This window comes from Eptatretus burgeri, chromosome 11, assembly GCF_056783735.1.
Source record: "Eptatretus burgeri isolate ZD-2024b chromosome 11, Ebu_testis_v1, whole genome shotgun sequence".
In the NCBI taxonomy this organism is placed as follows: Eukaryota; Metazoa; Chordata; class Myxini; order Myxiniformes; family Myxinidae; genus Eptatretus; species Eptatretus burgeri.
In genome coordinates, this window is record NC_140971.1 from 55,985,023 (window position 1) to 56,010,079 (window position 25,057).

Sequence of the window (25,057 nt, forward strand, 5' to 3'; positions counted from 1 at the left end):
AATGATTCTGAAGACAGTATTTAAAGTAGTTTCTTTCTCTTAACTCCACCTGTTGTTGTGCTTTTGTTCGGTGTCCTTTTGCAGCTCATATGAAAATTGTGAACCGGTACCATGGCGATCTACCACACCAAAATGAACCCCAAGTTACCGGTGGTGGCACTGGTGTTTGAGGTCGTGATCCTTATCCTGTTTGCCATATTTGTTCGATATGACCATGATGCCGATGCAAAGGAACAAACAAATAACACAGAAGCACAGAAAAATGAGTTCTACTCCAGATACCCAAGTGAGTAGCCCTTAATTGCTCACCCAACAATCATGTTTTCACACAGACAACTGTTAGAAAATAGCTTAGAACCTTCACTTCATTGTGAATCACCCTTTATATGAGTGACTGGATGGAATGGCCTGCTTATCTTTCATGTGGCGGATAAAGTGATGGCATTCTAACATCTCACATCCATTCGATGCTACACTTCCTACTGTCTCAGCCCTTCTTATTGGCCCTCCCAACCCCCAACTGGTGCGTGCGTGATGTAATTATGGACGTAAACATCCAATTACAGACAGAACACAACAGGTAGTAAACTATTGGTTCGATCTTATCAAGTCGAACATAATGTGGATTATTTAAAATAAGTATAATTGATATCAATGCTTGAGGAGCAGAGTTTGTGAAGATTAAACCATCATGCTAATAGGTGATTGTAAGCTTCCCACCTTTTTATTCCTCTCTCTCCACAAAAGCGAGGGTCTCGGAGGAGCAAGATTAAATTGACAGTGGGGTTGTGGGTCAAACATTGAGCACAACCAACGAGGTAATGAACAAACAGGAAATTAGAGATAGAGATAGAGAAAGATCTGAAATCAGGAAGAGGGTTGGGTTAGGAAAGGTTCATACCTTTGGTCAGAATTCAACCTCAGTAGTACCTGCCTGGGTCATCCAAAATGAGTGCCAACCTGTTGAGAAAAGTGATGCTGCGGTTCGGCCAACAGGTAGTATGTGCTTGATAGGCCAGAATTTTTCTCGGTTACGTTTTCACCCCGTCTGTCTGTTTATCTGTCGGTCTGTCTGTTTGTCTGAGAGCAGGACATTTCAAAAAGTTACCGACGGATTCGGACACAATTTAATGGAAAGGTTGGATGTGAGACGAGGACAAAATTTTTCGATTTTGGTGAAGATCCGGATTCGGATCCGGATGCAATAATGTTTTATGAATTAATTTTTTTTTTAAAGTGATTATTCACCATTGAAAAACAGGGCTAAAAACGATATGTAGCACAACATCTCAAAACCTTGTGGACCGATTTGGACAAAGCTTGGTGGACGTGTTTGGTGTGTGACGAGGACAAATTTATTAGATTTTGGTGAAGATCTGGATCTGGCCTATCAGTGGGATACAAAATGTAAACTGGTCAGCCTGGTGGAGGTGTGTGCTCTACTGAGTGCCGTTCCAGTTATTTAACTGTTTTATTTTTAATGATTCCTAAATCCTTCTGTGCAGTGCACACACAAAAGGGGGTTTAAGTTAGGTGATTGGTAATAACATTTCCACATCTATTTTGAGCTTCTTTTTATTACTCTTTTGTGTGTATCATGTGACTGTGGGGTAGCAGCATTTGCTGGGTCCACAGCTCTTATGCTGATGCAGTGCCACCTGAAGGTTTTAGCAGGAATTTGGATTTTGGCCAGGGTGCCGGTGGTAGCTCGTCTCCGCTTCGCAAAGGACACTGTAGAATCTTTAACATCCACCAACTAATGCCGAGAAACGGAACACCCAGTTTAACGTCCATCCGTGGGATGGCACACGCATCGATGAATCACCTTGCCCGTGAAACACCACGATGGCAGTTTATAGCTTGGCCATGATTCCAACCCAAGCTGGACAGCTCAGAAGCGAGTGTGCATAACTTGTGCTGCCAGCACCATTTTGAGCTTATACCATGTTGTGTTTTCTTTTTTTTTCAGGCTTTCAAGATGTACACGTCATGATTTTCATTGGTTTTGGCTTCCTCATGACTTTCCTAAAGCGCTACAGTTTCAGCAGCGTGGGTTTCAACTTCTTAATCGCAGCATTTGGTCTGCAATGGGCAGTGCTACTGCAAGGATGGTTACACCACTTCGATTCCAACACTCTGACAATCCACATTGGCATGGAGGGGTGAGATCAGTCAACATCCTTCTTGTTAGTGTACGGTAAAAAATGATCATTGCTGGAGTTTTCAAACTACCTTGGTTTCATTTTGGATTTCCTCCATGGTAACAATATAGTTCATTCGTTCATTCATTCACACCAGCCTATTTTCAGTCCTTAGCAGGACAAAGACCTCCCTTAACTTGGATTGGAGGTATTTGTTTGTTAAGTGTTTGTTGTTCGGAGAGTTAGAGCACAAATTTGGAATTTGGCCAGGATACCACTGGTAACTCGCCTACTCTTCACAAAGAACACCATGGTATGAGAACAGGCTACACGGGTCAATATCTCTGCGTTATCTCTGCACTATCCTGGAAGACAACCTGATAGGATTTGATGCAAATTGTCTTCGTGACTATTTGCCAACAACAAAAAAAAATGTCTGCAAAAGACAACTGCTTGTCCGGAATAAACCGATGTTGTACAAGCAGCGCTAGTTCCACAATTTACTATCTCTGTTAAAGGTCATAAAAATGGCCATTCAAAGAGTCATGTGCAGTGTATAGAGAAGAATCCGTTTTGAAATGCACCTGTGAAGTTGCATTTTTACAATTTTTAAAGCAAATCGAGCCTTGTGTTACGAAAATGAATAATGTTGCTCATACATGACACGTATGTTTCTCTTCACAGGATGATAAATGCCGATTTCTGCACAGCAGCAGTCCTCATCAGCTTTGGTGCCATGTTGGGTAAAACAAGTCCTTTACAACTGTTGGTAATGACAGTACTAGAAGAAGTTTTCTTTGCTGTGAATGAACACATCGCCATAAGTGTTTTAAAGGTCAGTGCCACTGATATGACTTTCATACATCATTTGGAGTAATTTATATGAAAATGTTGTTTTTTAGCTCACCTGTTTGAAGAACAGAGAGCTATAGCAATACCCCCGGCGTGAGCGTGAGCGTGAAAATGTTAAAGTTTTTGGTGCAAGTTATTTAGAAGCTTGCCATTCATTTAATATGTGTACTCGGATGCTGATATTTGGCATGGAGATTCCTTTGGGGTATACTATTGGTGTAGTGAAGTTGAAATTAAAAAATTTCAAATGTTTTAAATTTTTGACCTGTTTTGAACTTAACTTTTTGGGAGCACATCAATGTTAAAGTTTTTGGTGCAAGTTATTTAGAAGCTTGCCGTTCATTTAATATGTGTACTGGGATGCTGATATTTGGCATGGAGGTTCCTTTGGGGTATACGATTGGTGTAGTGAAGTTGAAATTAAAAAAATTCAAATGTTTTAAATTTTTGACCTGTTTTGAACTTAACTTTTTGGTAGCACATCAATGTTAAAGTTTTTGGTGCAAGTTATTTAGAAGCTTGCCATTCATTTAATATGTGTACTGGGATGCTGATATTTGGCATGGAGGTTCCTTTGGGGTATACGATTGGTGTAGTGAAGTTGAAATTAAAAAATTTCAAATGTTTCAAATTTTTGACCTGTTTTGAACTTAACTTTTTGGTAGCACATCAATGTTAAAGTTTTTGGTGCAAGTTATTTAGAAGCTTGACGTTCATTTAATATGTGTACTCGGATGCTGATATTTGGCATGGAGATTCCTTTGGGGTATACTATTGGTGTAGTGAAGTTGAAATTAAAAAAATTCAAATGTTTTAAATTTTTGACCTGTTTTGAACTTAACTTTTTGGTAGCACATCAATGTTAAAGTTTTTGGTGCAAGTTATTTAGAAGCTTGCCGTTCATCTAATATGTGTACTGGGATGCTGATATTTGGCATGGAGGTTCCTTTGGGGTATACGATTGGTGTAGTGAAGTTGAAATTACAAAATAATTTCAAATGTTTTAAATTTTTGACCTGTTTTGAACTTAACTTTTTTGTAGCACATCAACGTTAAAGTTTTTGGTGCAAGTTATTTTTTAGAAGCTTGCCATTAATTTAATATGTGTACTTGGATGCTGATATTTGTCATGGAGGTTCCTTTGGGGTATACTATTGGTGTAGTGAAGTTGAAATTAACAAACTATTTAAATTTTTTTATTTCAACCTAAGATGGTGTCAAAGCCACCCAATGCTCGCCTGTTTAAACTAGACGCTTGCCATTCATGTAATATGTGTACTAGTTTACTGATTACAATATACAAATACATATATTGCTTTAAAATTATTTGGATCAGACTTCACTGCAATGCTTCATAAAAAAATATTATTAGACTCGTCTTTTAAAAACGATAAATGTATAAACAGGCGAGCATTGGGTGGCTTTGACACCAACTCTCTGGTTAAATTTTACTATTGCATCTCCAGCACTTCCATGCAAAGGATGCAGTGACCGATTACAATCCCTGAATGTAATCAATCAAATCTCCTTTATTCCTCCATGCCCCCAGCCTAATATTTCCAGGAGATCACAGACATGCTGTAGTGACGTCCATCAAGTACACGACAGCCCTCCTTTGTTTCAGTCACATCATCTCAGTGTCATAACCAGGGGATATGATTTGCGGCATAAAATGCAAATGAGTTCAAACTGAACATGCAAACAAACATTATGAACGATGTTCACACGGTCGGGGTGGACAACCCAACACTGTCTTTAAATTGAAGGGATTATTCTACCCCATTGTTGCATGGCAAATTGCAACAAAAATCATCATACTTCTTCAGTACCCTTTTCTCTCTTCCAGGATGTGTGCACTGAAAGATTGGAGGTGTTATATTCAGCAAATATTGAGCCTCTTTTATGAGATGTGGTGGGCGAGAAGGAGTAACCGCTGGCAGCTCGATGCTGTTAGCACAGTTCATATTTCCACTCATCTCCATCATTCCCGATGGAACAGTCAGCCATATACCATGAAACAGGACTCGTGTTCCTGCTGTACGGCGCTCTATCTGAAGCCTGGACAATCACACAATTACCATTCTTGCTCACCACTGTGTGAGGGGTCGGGTTGAAGGTCGTACTCAGCTTGTTGGTTTTCTCCTGTTGGACCAGTACTTGATCCCCGGGTCGACGTCAAAATAATGTGCATCATTATGGGCATCTGCCCACACTTTGGCTTTTCCTTTCAGTTCAGCATCGTGATCATGCACATTGAGATCCAGCGGTTGGTCTGAAGAAGTTTACCTCCCATTTTCCTGTTAAATAGCAGCTCAACGCGACTTATTCAATTCATTGTGGGGTGGTTGATTTCATGATACGAGGTGAGGTATTCCTGAAGTTCCTTCTTCCGCTCGAGCCATTCTGTTTGTGTGATCTGGACCCACTTCTGGAGGGAGGAGTTCTGTCATTCTACCTCCCCCATTCACTTCTGCCCATTTTGCGGTCACCTTACAGTAGTTGATCTCATTGTACTCACAATACTATTTGAATTCTTCAAATTTGTCAGTTTTGATGGTAATGGCAATCCATGATAACTGATGGTTTCCTCCATGCTATTGATAACTCTTGCACTAGTTGTGGACATTAAATATCTCCACTTCCTTGTACTTGCTGTAATAATTGATCACTAATAGCGAGTGTACAGAGGGAAGAGGTCCCATCCAATCTACCACTAGATCTTGCCTGGGATGATCTGGCAATTGCATTGGCCGAATACATTCAGGTGCATGTCGATGGTGACGAACTGACATCCATGGCATATCTTGCAGAATCGCTCCGCAACTTTGTTACACCCCAGCCACCATATTTTGGTCCGAAGTCTCTGTTTTGTACCACCAATGTCCAGGTGTTCTACATGTGCTAAGGCCAGTGAAGCACGGTCTCCTACAAAGAAGGCAGATCAAAAATTGATCACCAAGCAAAGAGCCATGAAATATGCTGTCTCAGCATAGCTAAAAGAGATACAATGAGAAGCCAATAGTCAGAGAAAACTAAAATCAACGATATATTAATCACAATTAGAAAAACTGAAATGGACCTGGGCTGACTGCAACGCAAGAAGAAAGGACAATCCCAAAAAATGGATCATGTTGAGAGAGAGAGGCCTTCTTACTGCCATGGATTGAGATAGGCTCGTCAAGGAACTGTGTGTACCATTAGTAAACCAGAAGGAGGTGTATCAGGGATGAGGGGAGGATTGGCACAAGGAGTTTTGGTGTAATCCCACCCTTTGTTTAGAAAAAAAAAAAAAAAAACATCGATTATTCATTCACAAATCATCATACATTTATTTGAAAGCATTTTTACATATTTTTCTCGAGGTTTATGGCCATTGACATCCAGTAACATCTTCACACCCGTGGTGCTGGCCATGTATTATGAGCGTTTTGAGACATGCGGCTCAACCACCTCCATTTCCTCCCCTTTTCAAAATCCTGGATTATTATCAGTAATTTCTAATTTTCATTTTACTTTTATTCCTCTCTAATTAATGCTCTCAGCTCAAAATAAATTGTAGAATGCTTCGTCGTTTAAGTGTGGAATGAATCTAATCGACAATGCTTGTGGTTTTCATTTGCACGATTTTGCAGGTGAATGATGCTGGTGGCTCAATGGTCATACACCTGTTTGGAGCCTATTTTGGTCTTGCTGTCTCCAGAGTCATGTTCCGTGAGGGCTTGCATGGAGAGACGCATGAAAAGGAGGGCTCTGTTTACCACTCCGACCTCTTTGCCATGATTGGTGGGCGATGTTTCATATCACAACTCATCGTGTTTGCGCTTGAATGTGTACTTGCAAAGGTGTAAGCCGTCATGCAAATATAAAAGGTTTACCAACCTTTAAAGTCCAGCTCAAGGCCAATTACTGACAATTTAATTTTCAACATTCAATCAGCACTCCCATAATATGCAACAATGATGTTCACTGTGCACCGAATCAATAAGTAATGTTTAGAGGGGTAGTTAAGTCGGCTATCCTGACCACACTATTCCACAAGTATAGGGTAAATTGCGTGCTTGTTGCGGCCAAATTCCAAATTCAGGGCCCTGATCTACAGGGGGCACTGCAGCAGTGTCACAGCTGTACACCAAAATTATACAACAGAAGATAGATAAAGAGAGAGAAAAGAGAAATCTGAAGATTTCCTACAGCTGATTGAATGTCTGAGTTGACGAGCATCCGGATCTTCAGCTGATAGCCATCAATCATTGAGGCCTCAACCCTTCAGTCACAAAACTTCTTCAAAGAGTGGGTCCACAACTTTAGGTCATTCAATCAGGGAGAGGGATGGAGAGAAAGAGATACACTGTTAGGTATTGTCAAGTTGGAGAGCAAGTAACGGGTTTGTGTTGTAAATCGGCATAAAAAGCAGAATTAGCTGAAATTAGGTATGACCGGAGTCACGTGATTAATCAATTTTCATCGTGCATCTGAATTCCTCCTTAAATATCTCAGAGTCTGATCTGATTCCAATGAAATTTTCACGGAATGTTACAGAAGAGGAGAAAGGCAACACATTGAAAATTGGCAGTGGAGGAAAATCAATGAACAGAAGAAGAGCAAGGGAAGGAAACGCAGAGACAGGCCAAAATTAGACCCACGACAGTGCCTCGCCGAGACAAGGGAACACAAACCCTGCACAAAAGCAAATGCGAAAGTATAAAATGAGACGCACAAATAAACTAGAACGGAACTCGAGAGAGTGCATCCCTCCACCAAGCTGAACAGTTTACGTTTTGTGTCCCACTGATAGGCCGGATCTGCATCCGGACCATTCATCTTTGCCACACACCAAAATCTAATCGGCTTGTTCTTGTCCCCAACCCAACTTATCCACCAAGTTTTATGATAATCCCTCCACAAATTTTTGAAATATCAAGCTACGTATCGTTTTTGGCCCCGTCTCTCAATGGTGAAGAATCACTTGAAAATAAATAATAATAAAAGATCGGATCTGAATGTGGATCCAGATCTTCACCAAAATTGAATCGATTCGTCCTTATCACATACCCAACCTGTCCACCACATGTAGTTTGAATCCGTCGACAACGTTTTGAGATATCCTGCTGACAAACAGACAAACAAACAGACAGGGGTGAAAACATAACCTCTGCCCACCTTCGGTGGGGAAGGTAATGACATTAACACATTAACACCAGCAATTAACAAAAGCTTAAATAATACATTCCCAGAACAGGAATCCACAGCTTTGAAAGACAGCCTCTCAGAGCAGAGGAGGTGGTGTCTGGTCACAAAAGAACCCACTGAACCAAACAAAAAGATGACAAAGCAAAATTACATTGCGGTTGACAGTAAATGCAAATTGTACTGGGATTAAAATATGAATTCAGTCCACTGGTTGCATGATTACTGAACAGCAGTGTGGCAGTGACTCCGATGCAGTGCCCATGCACCTTAAGGCAGGATTTGAAATTTGGCCTGGGTGCCGGTGACAATCGCATATTCTTTGGGAAAGACACTGGGATCTTTGACATCCACAATCGAGTGCTAACATCTTGAACATCCAGCTTAATATCCATCTAAGGGTGACCAGTGTATGGCACGTGACAAATATTTGTCACGTGAACAGTATCTTATGTAACACCAGTACATGAACAAGAGCAGTGCCTGACACCATACAACTGTGTGGTGCATGAGCAGTAGACCGGCTTGATGTGAATATCCACCAAAAGTGAACCCTGAGCTTGCAGCTAGTAAGCAAAGACATCATGGGGACGGGTGATGAAGGTTTGACGATCAAACTGAAATTTTAATTTGCTGTTAATTTGCTCAGGGTTTCAACATTAAACTTTGCTTACCACAGAAGTGGGGGATGGGGGGTGGGGGAACACAATGAAATGCCATCAATATTGTCGTGGATCCGGGGTTCGAGGCCTGCCACGAGGGGGAGCACTTGGGTCACTCCCGAACACCCGGTCCTCTGGCCACCAGGCACAGATAACTCCTCACACTGGCAGGTTGCGAGGACACCGTGAACGCTGATTGCCACGGCCAATCCGGGCAGGGTTACACAACTTCATGTGATACCTTACCTGTGGACAGCTGGCTAATTAGGGTCACGTGCCCTCAGCGCACACTCGGATTACTGCCGAGCATTACAGTGAATGTGCTCTGGCAAACAAAGCAAATTATTGGGGTAGAACTTCCCGTCCAACTTTACTTGTGCACTGTCAGACCAATAAAGGAAAAGACAGCCGAGACAGATTGGAAATAACAAACAATTATTTATTACAAACACACAAGTAAGCAATCATTTAAAAGTAAGTATTTATAAGCAAGAAAGCAAAAAGGCACATAAGAGCAGATTTAACCATAACACGTATTCTTCTTCAATCTTACTTACACAAAAGACTTGGCCATCATTCTCTCAGGGGTGAAGACTAAAACAAGGACTTGAAAATAAAATAAAAGTAATGCATGAAGATAAGGAAAGTAGTCTTTTCGTTTCTCCCTCACCTCACACAAATATACAGGAGAATGTGGAGGAAAATGAATGGGGAAGATGGGCAGTGGTGATGTGCAGTGATGAGATGCACAACCGTGTCCTTGAGTTGCCCAGACCCAGTAGGCGATTCCTCTCTGGGTCCCAGATATGTGAGTTAGATGTACAACTCGCCATCCTCTGCCTCAGTTTCTTCTTCCTCAGGCCTCTGTCGATGAGGTGCTGCCGCTGTTCACCCTCTTCGTCCTTCGTGGCTGACAGTATCTTGAGGGCAGGATGACGCTCGTGGAAGGAGTGTTCTTTTTCCACAGAAGCTCAACACCAACTGCTCGTGAAACCTTCCTTCCTTTACCCTCACATGTTTTTGTTCCTTCCCTCATGAGCCTTCTCAGTCTTTGAGTCTTCTGCTCATGTGAGCTTGTCTCGTTCGCTCCTGACTTTCTGCTTCTCTCAACCTTTCTGTTCTCTGAGCTGTCTGCTTGGGAGCTCTTTGTATCCCTGTTCGTGCAAGCTTTCCCCATTTACTTCTCCTTTTTTGCTTCTCTCATGATCATAAACCTCCTACAAGGCACGAACATGCGTTGACAGGCGAATTACGTTGCATTCTGTTCAATCCCATTGCTACTTTCAATATTCCCTCCTTTACCCCATCGGCCTGTTTCAACGGTCCACCAATAATCTCCCCTTCATCAAACATCCTTTCAACAGTCCCTCCTTCAGCCCATCCGTCTTGCCTTCAAACCCGCGGCCGTTCGGTCATCCCTAGGTCCGGCGGAATTCCTCTCCTTGTTCCCTCCATTCACGCATTGCTTAATTGGCACGTTCAACCCATCTGTGGTCGTTAACCCATCAGGTGCTCTCACATGCATGTTCGTGTCGCATCTCACGTGCATGTTCCTGATGCCTGGTGCTCATCATGGCCTGCGAGGTGCGAGTGTGCAGAACAGTACGAGTGGGCGTTTTGCACACGGAGGGGTGAGGGCTGCGTTGAAAGTTCCCTCAGAACGGTATGGTATTTTCCACATGTGACGTTGTGGACCCGCCCCTATCGGCTGCGGACCAATTTGGGGAGACAGAAGGCTTGTGGGAGGAGGGAAGAGAGCTGATGTGAAAAAGAAGCAGAGGGATTGAACAGGACGATGGTGTGGAGGAAAGACTCAAAATAACAGAGGGGAACGGGGAAGACATTTCACTGGAAAAATACAGCCTCAACAATGCGAGGGACCAAGGACGATCGATAAATACCAAGACTCATGAAATAGCTGATCCTCAGGTCACCTACGTGTCCATGTATGCTCTCCCCCTGGGGTACGTTTTCAAAAACCCATAACAATAGGATTCATGATCCCCATGTGGGTAATGCCAATTTAGTCACCTCCTGGGAATCTGAAAAATGAAAAATGATTTTGCTGATATCATTGAGATGACATGTACAATCACCATTTTATCACTATTAGGTTGGTTTAGGGTTTCACCAATTATACCTACTGACACCTGGTTCTGCCCACAGGCACCATCTTCCTGTGGATGTTCTGGCCAAGTTTTAATTCTGCCATCGCTGCTCATGGAGATGATCAAATGCGTGCTGCGATGAATACATATTTGTCACTCGCTGCCAGCCTTGTTGCCACCTTTGCAATATCGAGTTTGACATGTCGAGAGGGAAAGTTGGACATGGTAAGTGCTTCTGTTTTTTTTTTTGTGCTTTTTAGTTTAGTTTTATGAGGAAATGTATTCGTTTGCTGAAGCAAGCTAATCGAGAGAAAGTTCAGGCAGGTTTATTTGGTTTATTTATTTATTTTATTTTATTAAGTAATTTGTGGATCTCTTAATCTTCCATAATCTTCCAAATCTTCCAAATAAAATGTTTCTTCTCTTCCCCATTTTATTTCCCCAACACTTAACGATTTGGCTGAACATTTGTAATATCTGTGTGAGATTTCCAGCGACAGCCTTTCAAGGTTCATTTAAGAACCCATTTGTACTCGGATTTTCCATCACAATCAGGTTTTGGGGCCTGTGATTAATACAAGTTGCTTTTGGCAGATCAAGCAAACTCGATGACCAGGTGGATGCTGTGTGCTTATCATAGTTTACCCTTCTCGCACCAGCAGGGATTGAAGCTTAAACTGTAAACAATTAGATGATAAAATTAAAAGAAACAAATTAAACACAAGTCTGTGACAGAAGATACCATTTGCATCTTTGTCCCCTTAATCCCTCCCCCCGTTTAGAATCCCATGCAGGCATGGGAAACTTACTTCTGTAGGAAATTGGAGTTTTAACATCGATCAAACATTCCTGGAGGAGCTGTACATAAATGATAAGCAGGACAAAGACAGTAGACATTGGTGCACTTTCATTTGATTTACATGAATAATAGACAATGGACAAAGATAAGGCATACGGCATTTGAATGAGGTACCCCACACCACTTGCATGGTGTGAGAGCATAGTGACAGGACCAGGGACCACAGCCTGAGATTAAAGATGAAGAGTTGGGGGTGGAATGGTTGTAAAGGCCCTGGCACACCTTGACGTTTTAGCCAGCGTATGGCAAGGTATCAAAATGTATGTAAAACGCTGGCGTACGCTGAACTATTGATGGTTTTTTTCCGGTTTTGTATGTATTCATAACGAGTTGGACGTATGCATAACATATTAGTAATGTACACAGAACGTTTCGATGACTTATAGATAACTTATACCAACGAATGCTTAGCGTGTTGTCGGCATTCACAACCTATGCCCAACGATAGTCTAACTTATGCATAGCGCGTGGCAGCGTATCGCCGACGATCACGTGGCGTAGCCTATTAAAAGGCTGCGGCTCGACGATTCAAATCATAACCGCACTAGACATCGAAGTGTCAAGCCGCTGTAACACCTTGACGTTTTAGCCAGCGTATGCCGACGTATGAAAAATTTGCCGAATACGCTGACACACGTCAAATATGTTATGGGTAATTTTTGTATACGTCAAGAGCACGCTGGCATACGTCGTAGTACGCTGGCATACAAATTTTTAGCATGTTGAAAATTTTTCGATGTATGCCAGCGTATGACGTACACGTTCCGCATACACTGGCATAAGTTGTAGGCATGTTATACGATCATTGACATACGTCGACACATGTTACTATTAAGTTACTCATAAGTCGAAACGCGTCGAGGTAAAGTCCCAATCACACCTTGACGTTTTAGCCAGCTTATGCCGATTTTTGGAAATTTGTCTAAAACGCTGGCACACGTTGAATACGTTATGGGTAAGTTTTGATAACATTGAGAGCACGCTGAAAAACACTGCCATACGTCGTAGTACGCTGGCTTTAAACGTTGTACTTTTCGGTTGTCCTCAAATTTTCCATGCTTGAAATTTTTCGACGTATGCCAGCGTATGACTCACACATTCCGCATAACGCTGGCCATAAGTTGCTGGCACGTCACGCGATCGTTGACACACGTCGACACACGTTACTTGTAAGTAACTCATAAGTCGAAACACGTCGAGGTAATGTTTAGCGTACCCGAAACTTATTTCTAACCTATGAGTAACATGCTTTGAACCTATGTGTAACGTATCTCCAATGCATATTGACATATGTAGATGTATTTGACGTCTTCCGGACGACCACAGAACTTACGGAACGTGTTACTAACTTACAGCTACCGTATAATGGCGTATTGGCAGTGTTTAGGGGAATTGGTATATACAAATGGGCTTCACACAGGAGGAACCGTCAGTGTTCAAGACTCCATGATTTTTTTTTTCTTCGGTATGACGGTGATGTTGACACTTCGATTTCTGGTGCAGTTATGATTTAAATCGTTGAGCGGCAGCCTATTAATTATATTATATTATAACCGCATTAGAAATCGAAGTGTCAACATCACCGTCATACTGAAGAAAAAAATAATAATAATAAAAACAACCATGGAGTCTGGAACACTGACGCTAAACATTACCTCGACGCGTTTCGACTTATGAGTAACTTACAAGTAACGTGTGTCAACGATCGCGTAATGTGCCTACAACTTATGGCCAGCGTATGCGGAACGTGTGAGTCGTACGCTGGCATATTTCGAAAAATTTCAAGCATGTTAAAATTTGTTGATAGATTGACATACTATGACTTATGCCAGCATGCTACGATGTATGCCAGCATGCTACGACGTATACCAAACTTACCCATAACGTATTTGACGTGTGCCAGCGTTTTAGACAATTTTTTCATTCGTTGGCATACGCTGGCTAAATCGTCAAGGTGTGACAGGACCTTAAGGTTCGGGTCTTTTACTCAGATAGTAGTTCATGCATGTATGATTTCCCTCGAAAGGTAGTGACAATACAATCAGTAGATAGATTTGAATTGGATTTAAATCGGTACCAATAAGTATTTGGAATAGAGGGGTACATGAACACGGGATAAGATAAGACTCGTTGGAAGCTTCAGAATGGATGAGTGATTGTAATCGTGTATTGATTATGATGTCTGTGAGACGTTCTCATCAAAAAGCAAGAGTTCTACTAATTTCTCACCCTACAACTCCACCCCCCCCACCCTACCCAAAACCCACCTTGGTGATGTTGATATCTGTCTACCTGCCACACTTTTCTCCTCCTCAGCCCCAACTCTGCCCCCCCTCCCTCCACAGTGAAATTGAGTAAATTTAATTACAGATTGAACTAATATGGTGGATCAAATAGCCTCCTCCTGCACCCAAGGTCCTTGCATCATGAGCCAGGTGTGAAACAATAACCAGATATCTGCGATCACCCGCGATTTACCCTTGGCCTGTGATCCAATGATGACCCTTTGACCATGACCTTCACCATTTAAGGATGGAGTGTAAAAAATTTTTTAAAAGTGTCCCCATCTACAATTGATCCATAAAACTAAATATCATGAAAATTGGAGGAATATTATTCAAGTGTGATCAAAAGGTGTTCTTTGATAATTCAGTCACAATCCGAAAAAGTAGGTCAAGGCCACAAATTGAATATCAGGTGGACGACTTCAATATAGTTATGAGATTATGCAAGAACATCTTCGAATGTCAACTGGTCTTTGAGATTCCGCATTGGCAAAATTGAGCGATGACAAAAAATGAATAATTTTTTCAGATCACCATTTGACCTTGACCTTTAATCCGGAAGGGCAAATGAACCATAAATATGACTTGCTGAAGGCTATCTGGACAAGGCAATTTCGTACTGATTGAACAAACCTTAGTCGACTTATGGTTAAGTGTTAAAATGTCTATAATTGGATCATGACCTTAAACATTAGGTCAATGTTAAACAAATGTGAACCCTGCATACGTTTTATTCCCATTATTGAGGCAAAAATTCATTCCGGAAGTCCCAGCCAGCTCCGAGATACAGCGCGGACGGACATTTCCAAGATACAGCTCGGACAGGCATCTATACCCGTATATACACGTAATTTTGTTTTTTTTTCTAAATGGTGGTTTTGTACTCCTATGGGTCCAAGAAACTCTGTGGTACTAGAAGAAATTGGGGGTGCTAATTGTAGAAATAAACTTCACAACAGCAACAAGCGTTTCCCCTATCCTGTAAGGGGAGGCTTAATAAGATAATTTGCTTGAATTTCTAAATTATTTCTAATGTTGATTTGAATGCCTTATCCTATTATATATTTGTGTGTGTGTGTATGTACATCTGAAAATCATAGAAAAACAGGGCTGGGCCGATCTCCACCAAACTGCATACGTGTTGGGAGCGCCCTGGGTCAGGTCATGAGAAGAAAGAAAAATAAAATGTCAAGTGAAACCTGGAAAATGCCTGCAAATGGAATGGAATTTGACATAGGTCTAGGTGTGTGAATCCTGACGTATGTTGGTCCATGCACGCATTTGTATCTGGTTCCCACAAGCGTTTCCCAACCAGGTACATCTATTCCCACAAATCTCTAGTGATTCTCTGACCCATCCCACCCTTTTCCTCCCACTCTCAAACAAGAAAAAGAGCAATCGGAGATTGCAGACCCTCACAAGGACTGCTTTTGTGTGGTGTTTGTGTACTGGTGTGTTACATAATTAATAAGAGACATAATTACAACTGCTACTTTATAACTGCTGGCGGTGATGACCGGGTACCAAGACGTCCCGCTTTGATGCAACCCCGCTTTGATTGGACAACTGACCCTAATCCATGACGTGTTTTTATTATTATTATTATTATTATTATTATTATTATTATTATTATTATTATGCAATTTAATTCAGAATTGGATGAAAATAAATTCAATTTGAATCAAATGCAAGACCAAATAGGTACAGTCCTGCATTGGAGTAATCAGAAGGAAACCAAATAAGCAGAAAGCAAAGATGAAGTCATCAGGAGGAACCTGGATAGGATTCACATTTCAGCTGCTACTCCTCCACCCTCAAACCCATCCAGGCACAGCCAAGTGAGCCTTATTCAAAAAAAAAATAATAATAATAATAATAATCTTTAAAACAAAAAGAACCCAGATCAAAAAATTAAATACATCTGGCTGCCAGACCGTGCATCCGATCAAGTTTAAATTTAAAACGCATATTCCCCATCACTACTCGATCATAAGTTTCACATAGATTGATTAAGCGGTTCCAGAGAAAACATTACTTAATATTTTTCTTCAATCCAATATGGCTGCCAAACCATGTGACCTATCAATTATGCCTGAACAAACTTGTTCACACCATAGCTTGGGGAACATTTATGTGAAATTTCCTCTCGATTTGTCTCGCCGTTTTGGAGATTTTTATAGGTTTTAGGGTAAATCCAATATGGCTGCCAAACCATGTGACCTATGACATCAAATGTGTGAACGTTTTTTTTTTCCTCATGGAGTGGTGATTATCGGTGTAAAGTTTCATCTCGATCTGTTCAGCCACTTCAGAGAAGAGGATTTTTAAATGTTAAAAAGAACCCAAAAAACAATATGGTGCAGAATCACATGACCAATGATGTCATCAAATTTTTTTCTGTGGACCATTTTATCCCTAGATGATCCTCAAAAATTTTCATATGTCGCATTCTACATATGCAATTATGGCATGAAAACGAAAGCATTTCTGAAGTCATGAAAAATCACACTCATTTCCCATGAGAAGTGCATGCCATGTGTCAAATTTCAACTTTTTCATTGGTGCAGATTCAGAGATACAGAAGTCCAAAGTTTTTTTTTTTCCCCATTTTTCCAACATGGCTGCCACACCACGTGACCTATGATGTCATAATTATCATTCAATCATTCTACATGAGTAGACGCACATTTGGTAAAAAAAAATTTGTCTCAATCCAACAAGCGGTGTGGAGAAAAACACAAAAGTTCTGTGCCGCCAAACAAATAAAGATGGACAGACAGACAGACAAACAAACAGATCCAAATGCAATACCCTCTCCTTCGACGAGGATAAATATTGAGATTGTAGAATGAAACTTTACTATCCCATTATCTCACCAAATGCGTGGGTGGATTTGATCAGGATCAATTATTTTTGTGTCCAGAAATTATGAAAGCACGTAATAAAATAATGATTATAATTACAACAAGTAAAAAAGACGTACAACGTCATAGCCCCCTTGTTTTAGTAATTTTACTGGATGGAGTTAAAGGGCAAGCTCATATTTATGTACAACTAAAATGGCCGCCAGTCTACTAGTCAGCCATTTTTGATCAGATCACAAACTGGAGTGAGGTGCACTTGTATGTCATATCATGTACTGTGCTTTTGTGCCAAGTTTAAACAAAATCAGACCACATGTCTGAGAAATAGCGACACAATTAAGTAACAAAATGGCCACCAGTCGGCCATCTTCGATCTGATGTCAAAAAAACAAAAAATGATGTACTTATGTAAGCCATCAGTCATTATCTGTGTGCCAAGTTTGAACAAGATTGGTAAATGCATAATCTGAGACACGGTGGAGGACATGTTTGACCAAATCCCATGCAGTCTTGAGGAAAAGGACATGGGAAGGTTTGTTTCAACTCTTATTTTATGTTTCCGAGCACGATCAATATTAGCTTTGTTTGTGAACTTTGAATGACAGGCACGATGGCAAACATATGAAGCTGATGGTTCAAATGGAAAAGTACAGAGCTGAACCTTCTGGCAACTCTTCTCGGAGATGATTTTTTGAACGATCTTTGAGAAAAAGATGCACTTAAACAAACAGATATTTTGGATGAAGTTCGCTCTGTTGTTGCATTGCTCGGCACCACCATTTTGTCTGAATCTCACTATTACCCTACTCTCAGAGCACACGGTAAATTTGATTGGTTGAGACGATGTACAATTTTGCCCAAGTACTACGAAACTGAAGGTTCTTGGACGTGCAAACAAGGCGATTTATGTTCTGCAGTGTTCAATATATAATTTAATTTCAATCGAAAAAAAATTGAAATGCTGTAGAAAAAACAAAACAACCCATTGAATCGGAAGTTTACCACCGCTGATGCACCATCTTCCACACCACCTTATTTAACACATTACATTATTTTTTCGTGCCTGTTGTTTGTGTCCTTTATAACCGCTAAAAATAGTAAATTTCCTGTTTGGAATGATTTTCAATTTTACTTGACTGCGAGAGAGCATACAGATTGAAGCAATTACATTATTCCTCTGTGCACATGCACACTCGGGATGACACACCATCCATCCATCCATTGGGACCATACTCTGTGCAGAGCATTGATGTTGCCTAAGCTGTCTCCTTGGCTATTGGGCACAATTCTGGACGGGTCGTCACTCCGACACAAGATACCAGCAAGCTGGCACTCATTTTGATGACCTCAGAAAGATGACAGGCAGAGTCAACCCCACTTGGTATTAATTCAACAGCCGAGTGGGATTTGAACTCAGGATTCTAGGATCCCAAGCCCACCACCCTAACCATTAAGGCAACACCAGGCATACATGCCATACAATTTTCAAAATTCAGAGCCAAAGTATTGCTAAACTGCAGGTTTGTGTTCCCATTCATGTTCTGTCGTGTTCAAAAGATAAAATTCAATTAAAATCAAGTAATTCCAAGCAGTATAGGTTTGTCGAGAACCCGAGCGGCCATCCGCAGAGGTGCAACTGGTTCTTGAGTCAGGGCTTTGGAGTTACTTTGGCGTTGCATCATGGTTAGCATGCAACACTATCAGTACCCTCATTGCTGTTTGAGCCCATTTTAAAAATGAACTCAGCCACAGGATGTGCCACAGCTGTTCATTCTCTCACAGGTCACATCATGTTCTCCTCCTAATTTTTAACATTTGGTTGGCTATTTTATGGTTGTGGCACAAGGCCAATGACAGCAGTCTCGCTCGTCTGGTGCCGAAGTGTCCACATGCCTTGGTGTTTTCAAAGACTCTCTCCATCATAACTCTTTCTCCCAGTCGGTTTCTCTTTCATGTGATAGTAGTTTGGACCATTAGTCTAAACACAGCTTTGTATAGAGTGATTTGTCCAGCCACTTGGACATTAGCCCCTACATATTGCTCCTTACAGTAACCTTGACATCCGTCAGCCCCACACATGCATGCAGCTGCACGAGTGCCTCACCACAGTAATCACAATACTTATTTAATTTATGTTGCCTTTTATCACAGTATATACCTTAAAACATTTCCAATTATGTGGTATGTATTATTGATCCATAATACTTCCAATGGCATGAACAGAACTCATGACAGTAGGACAACGCTATTAGTTCCAAAGTAATTTGTTGATTCCGGTTTCCGGTTCCTGGATGTGGTTTTTGATCTTGGTCCTCCGAGTGATCTTCCAAATGCTAAGTAATCGTTCTGGATTCATCTATGCTCTTGTCAATTTTATGTTCTCTCTTTGTGTTGATTGTTCTCTGTATTGAGTGCTTACTCCCATGTGTTTTTTTGTGCTCATTTTATTTATTTCAATCCTGCGTCTCAGGCTTGGACAGCTTTGGGCATCCCTGTTTTTAGATCCTCGTGGAGGATCTCAGTCTTACTCACGTTGTTGTTATTCATCCTCTTCTTGTGGAATTTTTTGTTTCACAGCCTACAGTTTTCATCGAAACTTCCTGAAACTTGGTATATATATATATATATATATATATATATATATATATATATATATATATATATATATATATATATATATATATATATATATATATATATATATATATATATATATAATGTAAAAATACCCTGCGCAGACAGTAACTATCTCTGATTTTGAAAATTCCTCCTAGAAAAAAGTTATGACGTCAAAATATCTCCGCCAATGGAAATCGCCTAAAAAATTATCTCCAAAACTAAGCAAGCTTTTTGAATTCTGTTTGCGGGAATCGAACGGCGCATTAGCAGAGATGAATTACCGCACATATGATACATCACTATGACGTCTTATCAATTTTTATTACGTCATTCCTATTTTTTGAGGTTTTTTGTTTCACAACCCATAGTTTTCATCGGATCTTCGTGAAACTTGCCATGCATATGCAGAAAGCCCACGCGCAGGCAGTAACCATCTCTGATTTTGGAAATTCTTCCTAAAAAAAAAAAGTTGACGTCATAATATCGCCGCTAATGGAAATCGCCGATACCATTATCTCCGAATCTAGGCAAGCTGTTTGAATTTTGTTTGTGGGAATCAAGCCAGGCATTACCACAGATAATTTATCACAAACCTGATGCATTACAATGACGTCATATTCGTTTTTATGACGTCATCATTAAGAGGACGAGGATCTATTCGCTCATTTGAGCTTGTTTTCCAACTGTTCACCATACCAACTCACCATACCTCCATTCCCTCTGTCCTATAATTCACCATCCTCCCTTTACTTCCTTCCTTAGAGCTCCAGTTCAAATTTTTTTTTTTTTTTAAGTCATTCTACAAATGAAAAAATTTAAAGATGATAATTTTTTCGAGATTGGAAGTTGCAGCAAACTTTGTGACTTTTGTGGGTTTTGAAAGATTAAGAACATTTTGTATATTTTATTTGTAAAATTCATACATTATCAAATGTCATCACCATTCAATAATTGATGCTATTGTTCATGAGGAACAGCTAATAAAAGACGTGTGTCTCTGCTTACTCTTCCTTTATTTCCCCAAAACCTCGCAGGTTCATATTCAGAATGCTTCACTAGCTGGAGGGGTGGCTGTGGGGACCTGTGCTGACATGATGATAAACCCGTACGGAGCTGTCATCATTGGCTTTTGCAGTGGTGCAATTTCTACCTTGGGCTTCAAGTATCTTACGGTTAGTCTTGTATTGGCTTATAACTTTAAACCGCTTTGGATTTTATTTTGTTCAGCATTGTAGCTTTCGAACAGCATATATCGCTTTATGCTTTATACAGCATATATCGCCGTCGATGTACGTCTTTTACACCACCTAAGTTAACGCATTACATTAATTATTCATGACTGTTGTTTGTGTCCTTTATGACATCCTTAAAAAGAGTAAGTTTCCTGTTTGGAATGATTTTCAATTTTGTTTGACTGCAATACAGGCAGACAGAATAAAACTATTATCTCACTCCTCTCTGCACATGTGTGCTTGGGACGAGATTCTGCAACGTTTGCCATATGCAGAGCCAAAGTACTGATAAACTGCAGGTTCGTGTTCCAATTCATATTTCGATTTGTGTTTAAAATATAACATTCAATGGAAATTAAGTGGTTCCTCAATCGTAAACTGACGTCTGTAGATAGACAGACAAGGCAAATGTGTACCAATTGCTTAGCCCCGCTTTTCGCTGCGTGCATGGAGGTAATAAGCCATGAAGTGACACCAGCACAGTGAATGCATCAAAATGGGAACCTTACGACGTGATGCTGTTTTTTTTCATTATTATTTCATCATCTCAATAGATATGAGTTGACGTAAGAGTCTATTTCATTGGTTTTAGCACTTGAGTAAAGAGACCATTTTCATCTCTGGACCCATGTTGCAGAATATAAAAGCATTAAAATTATTATTACAACCAATAAGCTACTTCTACTAATTTGTTCTATTTACATTGTAGAGCAAGTCGGCTGCGTAATGTCAAACACTTGTCAAAAAGGTAACTGATTGCAGAAAACAACTAAATAAAAGAGCTATTGGAGATAACCGAGTGCAAAATAGCTTAATGATCATGCACTACAACCTGAAGAGCCTGTGCAAGAGGAATGATTTGGCTCACCTCAAGATCTTACTGGGATCATCATCATCGATCTCTTGTCAGAGTGTTGGTGGTGCTGACACAGTCTCTTGGCAAGTATTATGCTGGGGGGTTTTTCCCTTGCCTTCCCAGTTGCTTTTCAGGGCATGAACTTGGAATTTTGCCAGAATGGTCTACTTTGGGATAGGACATCGTGGGATTTCTAAACGCCCACCAATGACTAGTGCTGGCAGATAGGTCGTCTGGCTTAACATCCTTATGATGGACAGTGCGCACATTGATGCCTCCAAGATGACACGTTATAGCTGCGTCGAGATTCGAACAAGTCAAAGAAGAATGCGCACACCTCGAAAGCATTTCCTGTCAGCCTCGTACAAGGATAAAGAGGTGTGATTTTGAAAGTCTACCAACCTCTTCTTCTAATAGGAGTGAAGTGCTTCTTATACATGAAGTTCATGAAAGTGTGCAGCCATTTATTAACCTTTCCTTTTGCAGTCAACCCTCAAATATCAGGAGGTTCTACCAATCGTGGGAAACCTATTGCGTTGGGATTTTGTTTTTGTAGTATTTAATTTCGGCCAATCATCGTTTTTGAGCTGAGACGAGTCAGTGTTTGCATCCTCGTGTGCGATTACCTCCCATTATGAGCCTTTTCTTGTTTCTCATGCACCATTAATAGTAATAATCAGATCAGCATACAGAACGAAGCCGAGTTTAATCATGAATCGTCTACGAACAGGAAATGACATCAGGGAATCCTGTAATCCTAGATCTGCAAGATCTTGTACACACACAACAGTTAATAATGGCACCCAAAAGTACAACGATGGACAAAATTAATCGTGCCGAAAGGCAGAGAAATGTTATGACATTGTAAGAAATTGAGTTGTTAGATACATTGGCAAGAAGTGAAAGTGCAGCATCTGTGGGCCGCCATGACGGGGTCAATCAATCAACTGTGTGTAAACGTGAGTCAAATATCCATGCAAAGGTCCTACCAGCAAAGCGCAAAAGTCTCATTCCAGTTTCATGATCCTCATATTGAAAGGATGGAAATTGTGCTTCATGTTTGGATCGAGGACCAAACAGAAAAAAATGCCTTTGAGTGGACCGCTTTATGGGAGAAATCATTGTGGATTTACCAATGTTTTCACAAGGCACCCGGGTCCAAAGGCTCCAATTCAACCATGGCTCATCAAATGAATCGAGGCAAAGGAAGGGATTTATACCGGAGAAGGTTTGTAATGCCAAAGAGACGGGATTATTTTGGAAGAGGATGCCATGTCGTACCTTCCTGTCCAAGCAGGGAAAATCTAGTCCAGGTCAAGGTGGCGAAGGATCGTTTTACCCTTGTTCTATGTGGCAATGAAGCAGGCAAGTTGATCTTGCTCCCGATGATCCAACAGCCAACACAAGTTCTGCATCCTCATCTTTCTAACCTCCACTCTCCCACTATAGCAAGCAGCATCATTATCATCTCTGAACTAAGTCTTGTGTTTTCTATGTACGGCAGAGTACAGTCTGAACAGTCCGTAATATATTTATCTTCACCCACCTCACTGTTTTGGAATAAATAATAAATTTAAAAGGTAAAAGTCTGATGTTTTTCTTTGATTTACACTGTTTATTGTATTTACGTGTTTATTTCAATATTAACATGATATATATATATATATATATATATATATATATATATATATATATATATATATATATATATATATATATATATGTTTATTTTAATAGTAATGTGCTTATTTCGAGCTGCTGTCCACCTTCCTCAATATTTTCTCAAAGTCCAGGAACCGAACCCCCCTCTTCCCATTGGTCCTTGGTTTCCACCATCGCAGTTTTATCTATCACAGCATTTTCCAGGAACCTAACCCTCGCGATATTGGATGGTTTGCTGCAATCAACACCTGGAACTATTAAGTTTGCCCTATGCTGTACCCTCGAAGGTTTTTTTTTCTTTCTTCAAGAAGAATTACGACCGTATATACAATTTTGTGTGCTCCATCCATGTCCGTCACGTGTTATTCTAAAGCGTTCCTGCTGTCATACCATTGGAATCACTACATTAAAGCTCTTGGTTCTTGTTCTTCCATCATGGAAAGACAGGCTTTTAAAAGGCATTTCCATGATTAAACCAACACAAATTTTTTGTTCCAAGTTAATAGATTATCGCTTTCCAACCAAGTAAGTCAATTATTAGGTTTTTAATCTATCCATCCATTGGGACCATACTCTGTGCAGAGTGTTGGTGCTGCCTAAGCTGTCTCCTTGGCTATTGGGCACAATCCTGGACAGGTCGCCATTCCGACACAGGTATCTAATGGTACCATTTTACCAGCGACATGCGGCAGGTATAGAAGAGCTCGTCGTTGTTGTTGTTGTTGTTGTTGTTGTTGTTTGAAGTGTGCACCTATTTGTCAGACAGCTGCCAGACCACACCCACACCCACATCTGTCATTTGACTTCACCCATCAGAGCACCCAGCCAAAATGATATGGCCGCCATCTTGTTTTTTTGGTGGGCCTAACACATTCGGTGTATAGGGCTCTGCTGATTATACACTGTCCGACTTTGTTGTGTCAGATTTACATTGGCTTTGTTTGGGTCGAGTGTTAATCACGATGAGGGACCCGGAAAAATCTAACACCCAGACCCCGACATTTGTGGTTCCAACATTCACAGGTTTCGCGTATTCACGTTTGATAATTTGTGACGTGCTCCTACATTCGGAAGAAATCGCTCCACGTATTTGCGGTTTTCACAGAGATTTTTTTTTTCCACAAACCACAAGCATAACACGGTCCTAAAACATATCTTCCATGAGCCAAGCACAAAGCAGCTGGATATACATACAGTACAATACTGTACATATTCAAAGAACATTTTCCACAAGCCACGAACATGACCTACTTCCTGTATGTGTATTGTAGCTTCACAGGTTAAACATGGTTTCACGGGATGTCTCACCAGTGTTAACACGTCATTCCCCGTGACACCATCCCCCATGACTTACTTACAGAATGAAAACACTAACCGCATCTACCATAGATGGCACGTGACCCAGATTTCACGGGTTTGACTCGCTTTGTTTGTGAAAACCCACAGACCTGCTTTAGTATCGTCAAAATCCGTATTGGATGGAAAGTTCGATCCATTTTAATAATGCAATGTTTCGCTTCCATTCCACTCACAAGGATTGACACTGTTGGACCTGGGATGCGTTCAGTTACCAAGTTTCTTGAAGAGTTCTCGTCAAGTGGCTTAAGCACTCAAGCAAGCATTCCACCATTCGACGCTGTTGAAAAGGAATGGCTGGCTTGGCAAGCGATAGCAAGCTTATTGATGATGAAACACACCCAGAGTCTGTTCAGTTACCAAGCAGCCAGCGT

At 40.7% G+C, this 25,057-nt stretch overlaps 1 protein-coding gene across 1 annotated transcript in view; it reads left to right on the plus strand.

Annotated features, from left to right (window-relative positions):
• Positions 1–25,057, plus strand: part of LOC147017112 (ammonium transporter Rh type B-like) — a 45,570-nt gene that overhangs the window by 15,581 nt on the left and 4,932 nt on the right. Inside the window, exons 2-7 of the mRNA XM_085846499.1 lie at positions 85–286; positions 1,970–2,162; positions 2,826–2,976; positions 6,626–6,776; positions 11,009–11,175; positions 20,612–20,749. Coding sequence (XP_085702625.1) covers positions 112–286; positions 1,970–2,162; positions 2,826–2,976; positions 6,626–6,776; positions 11,009–11,175; positions 20,612–20,749 — 975 coding nt within the window. The 5' untranslated portion in view covers positions 85–111. The remainder of the gene's footprint in view (positions 1–84; positions 287–1,969; positions 2,163–2,825; positions 2,977–6,625; positions 6,777–11,008; positions 11,176–20,611; positions 20,750–25,057) is intronic.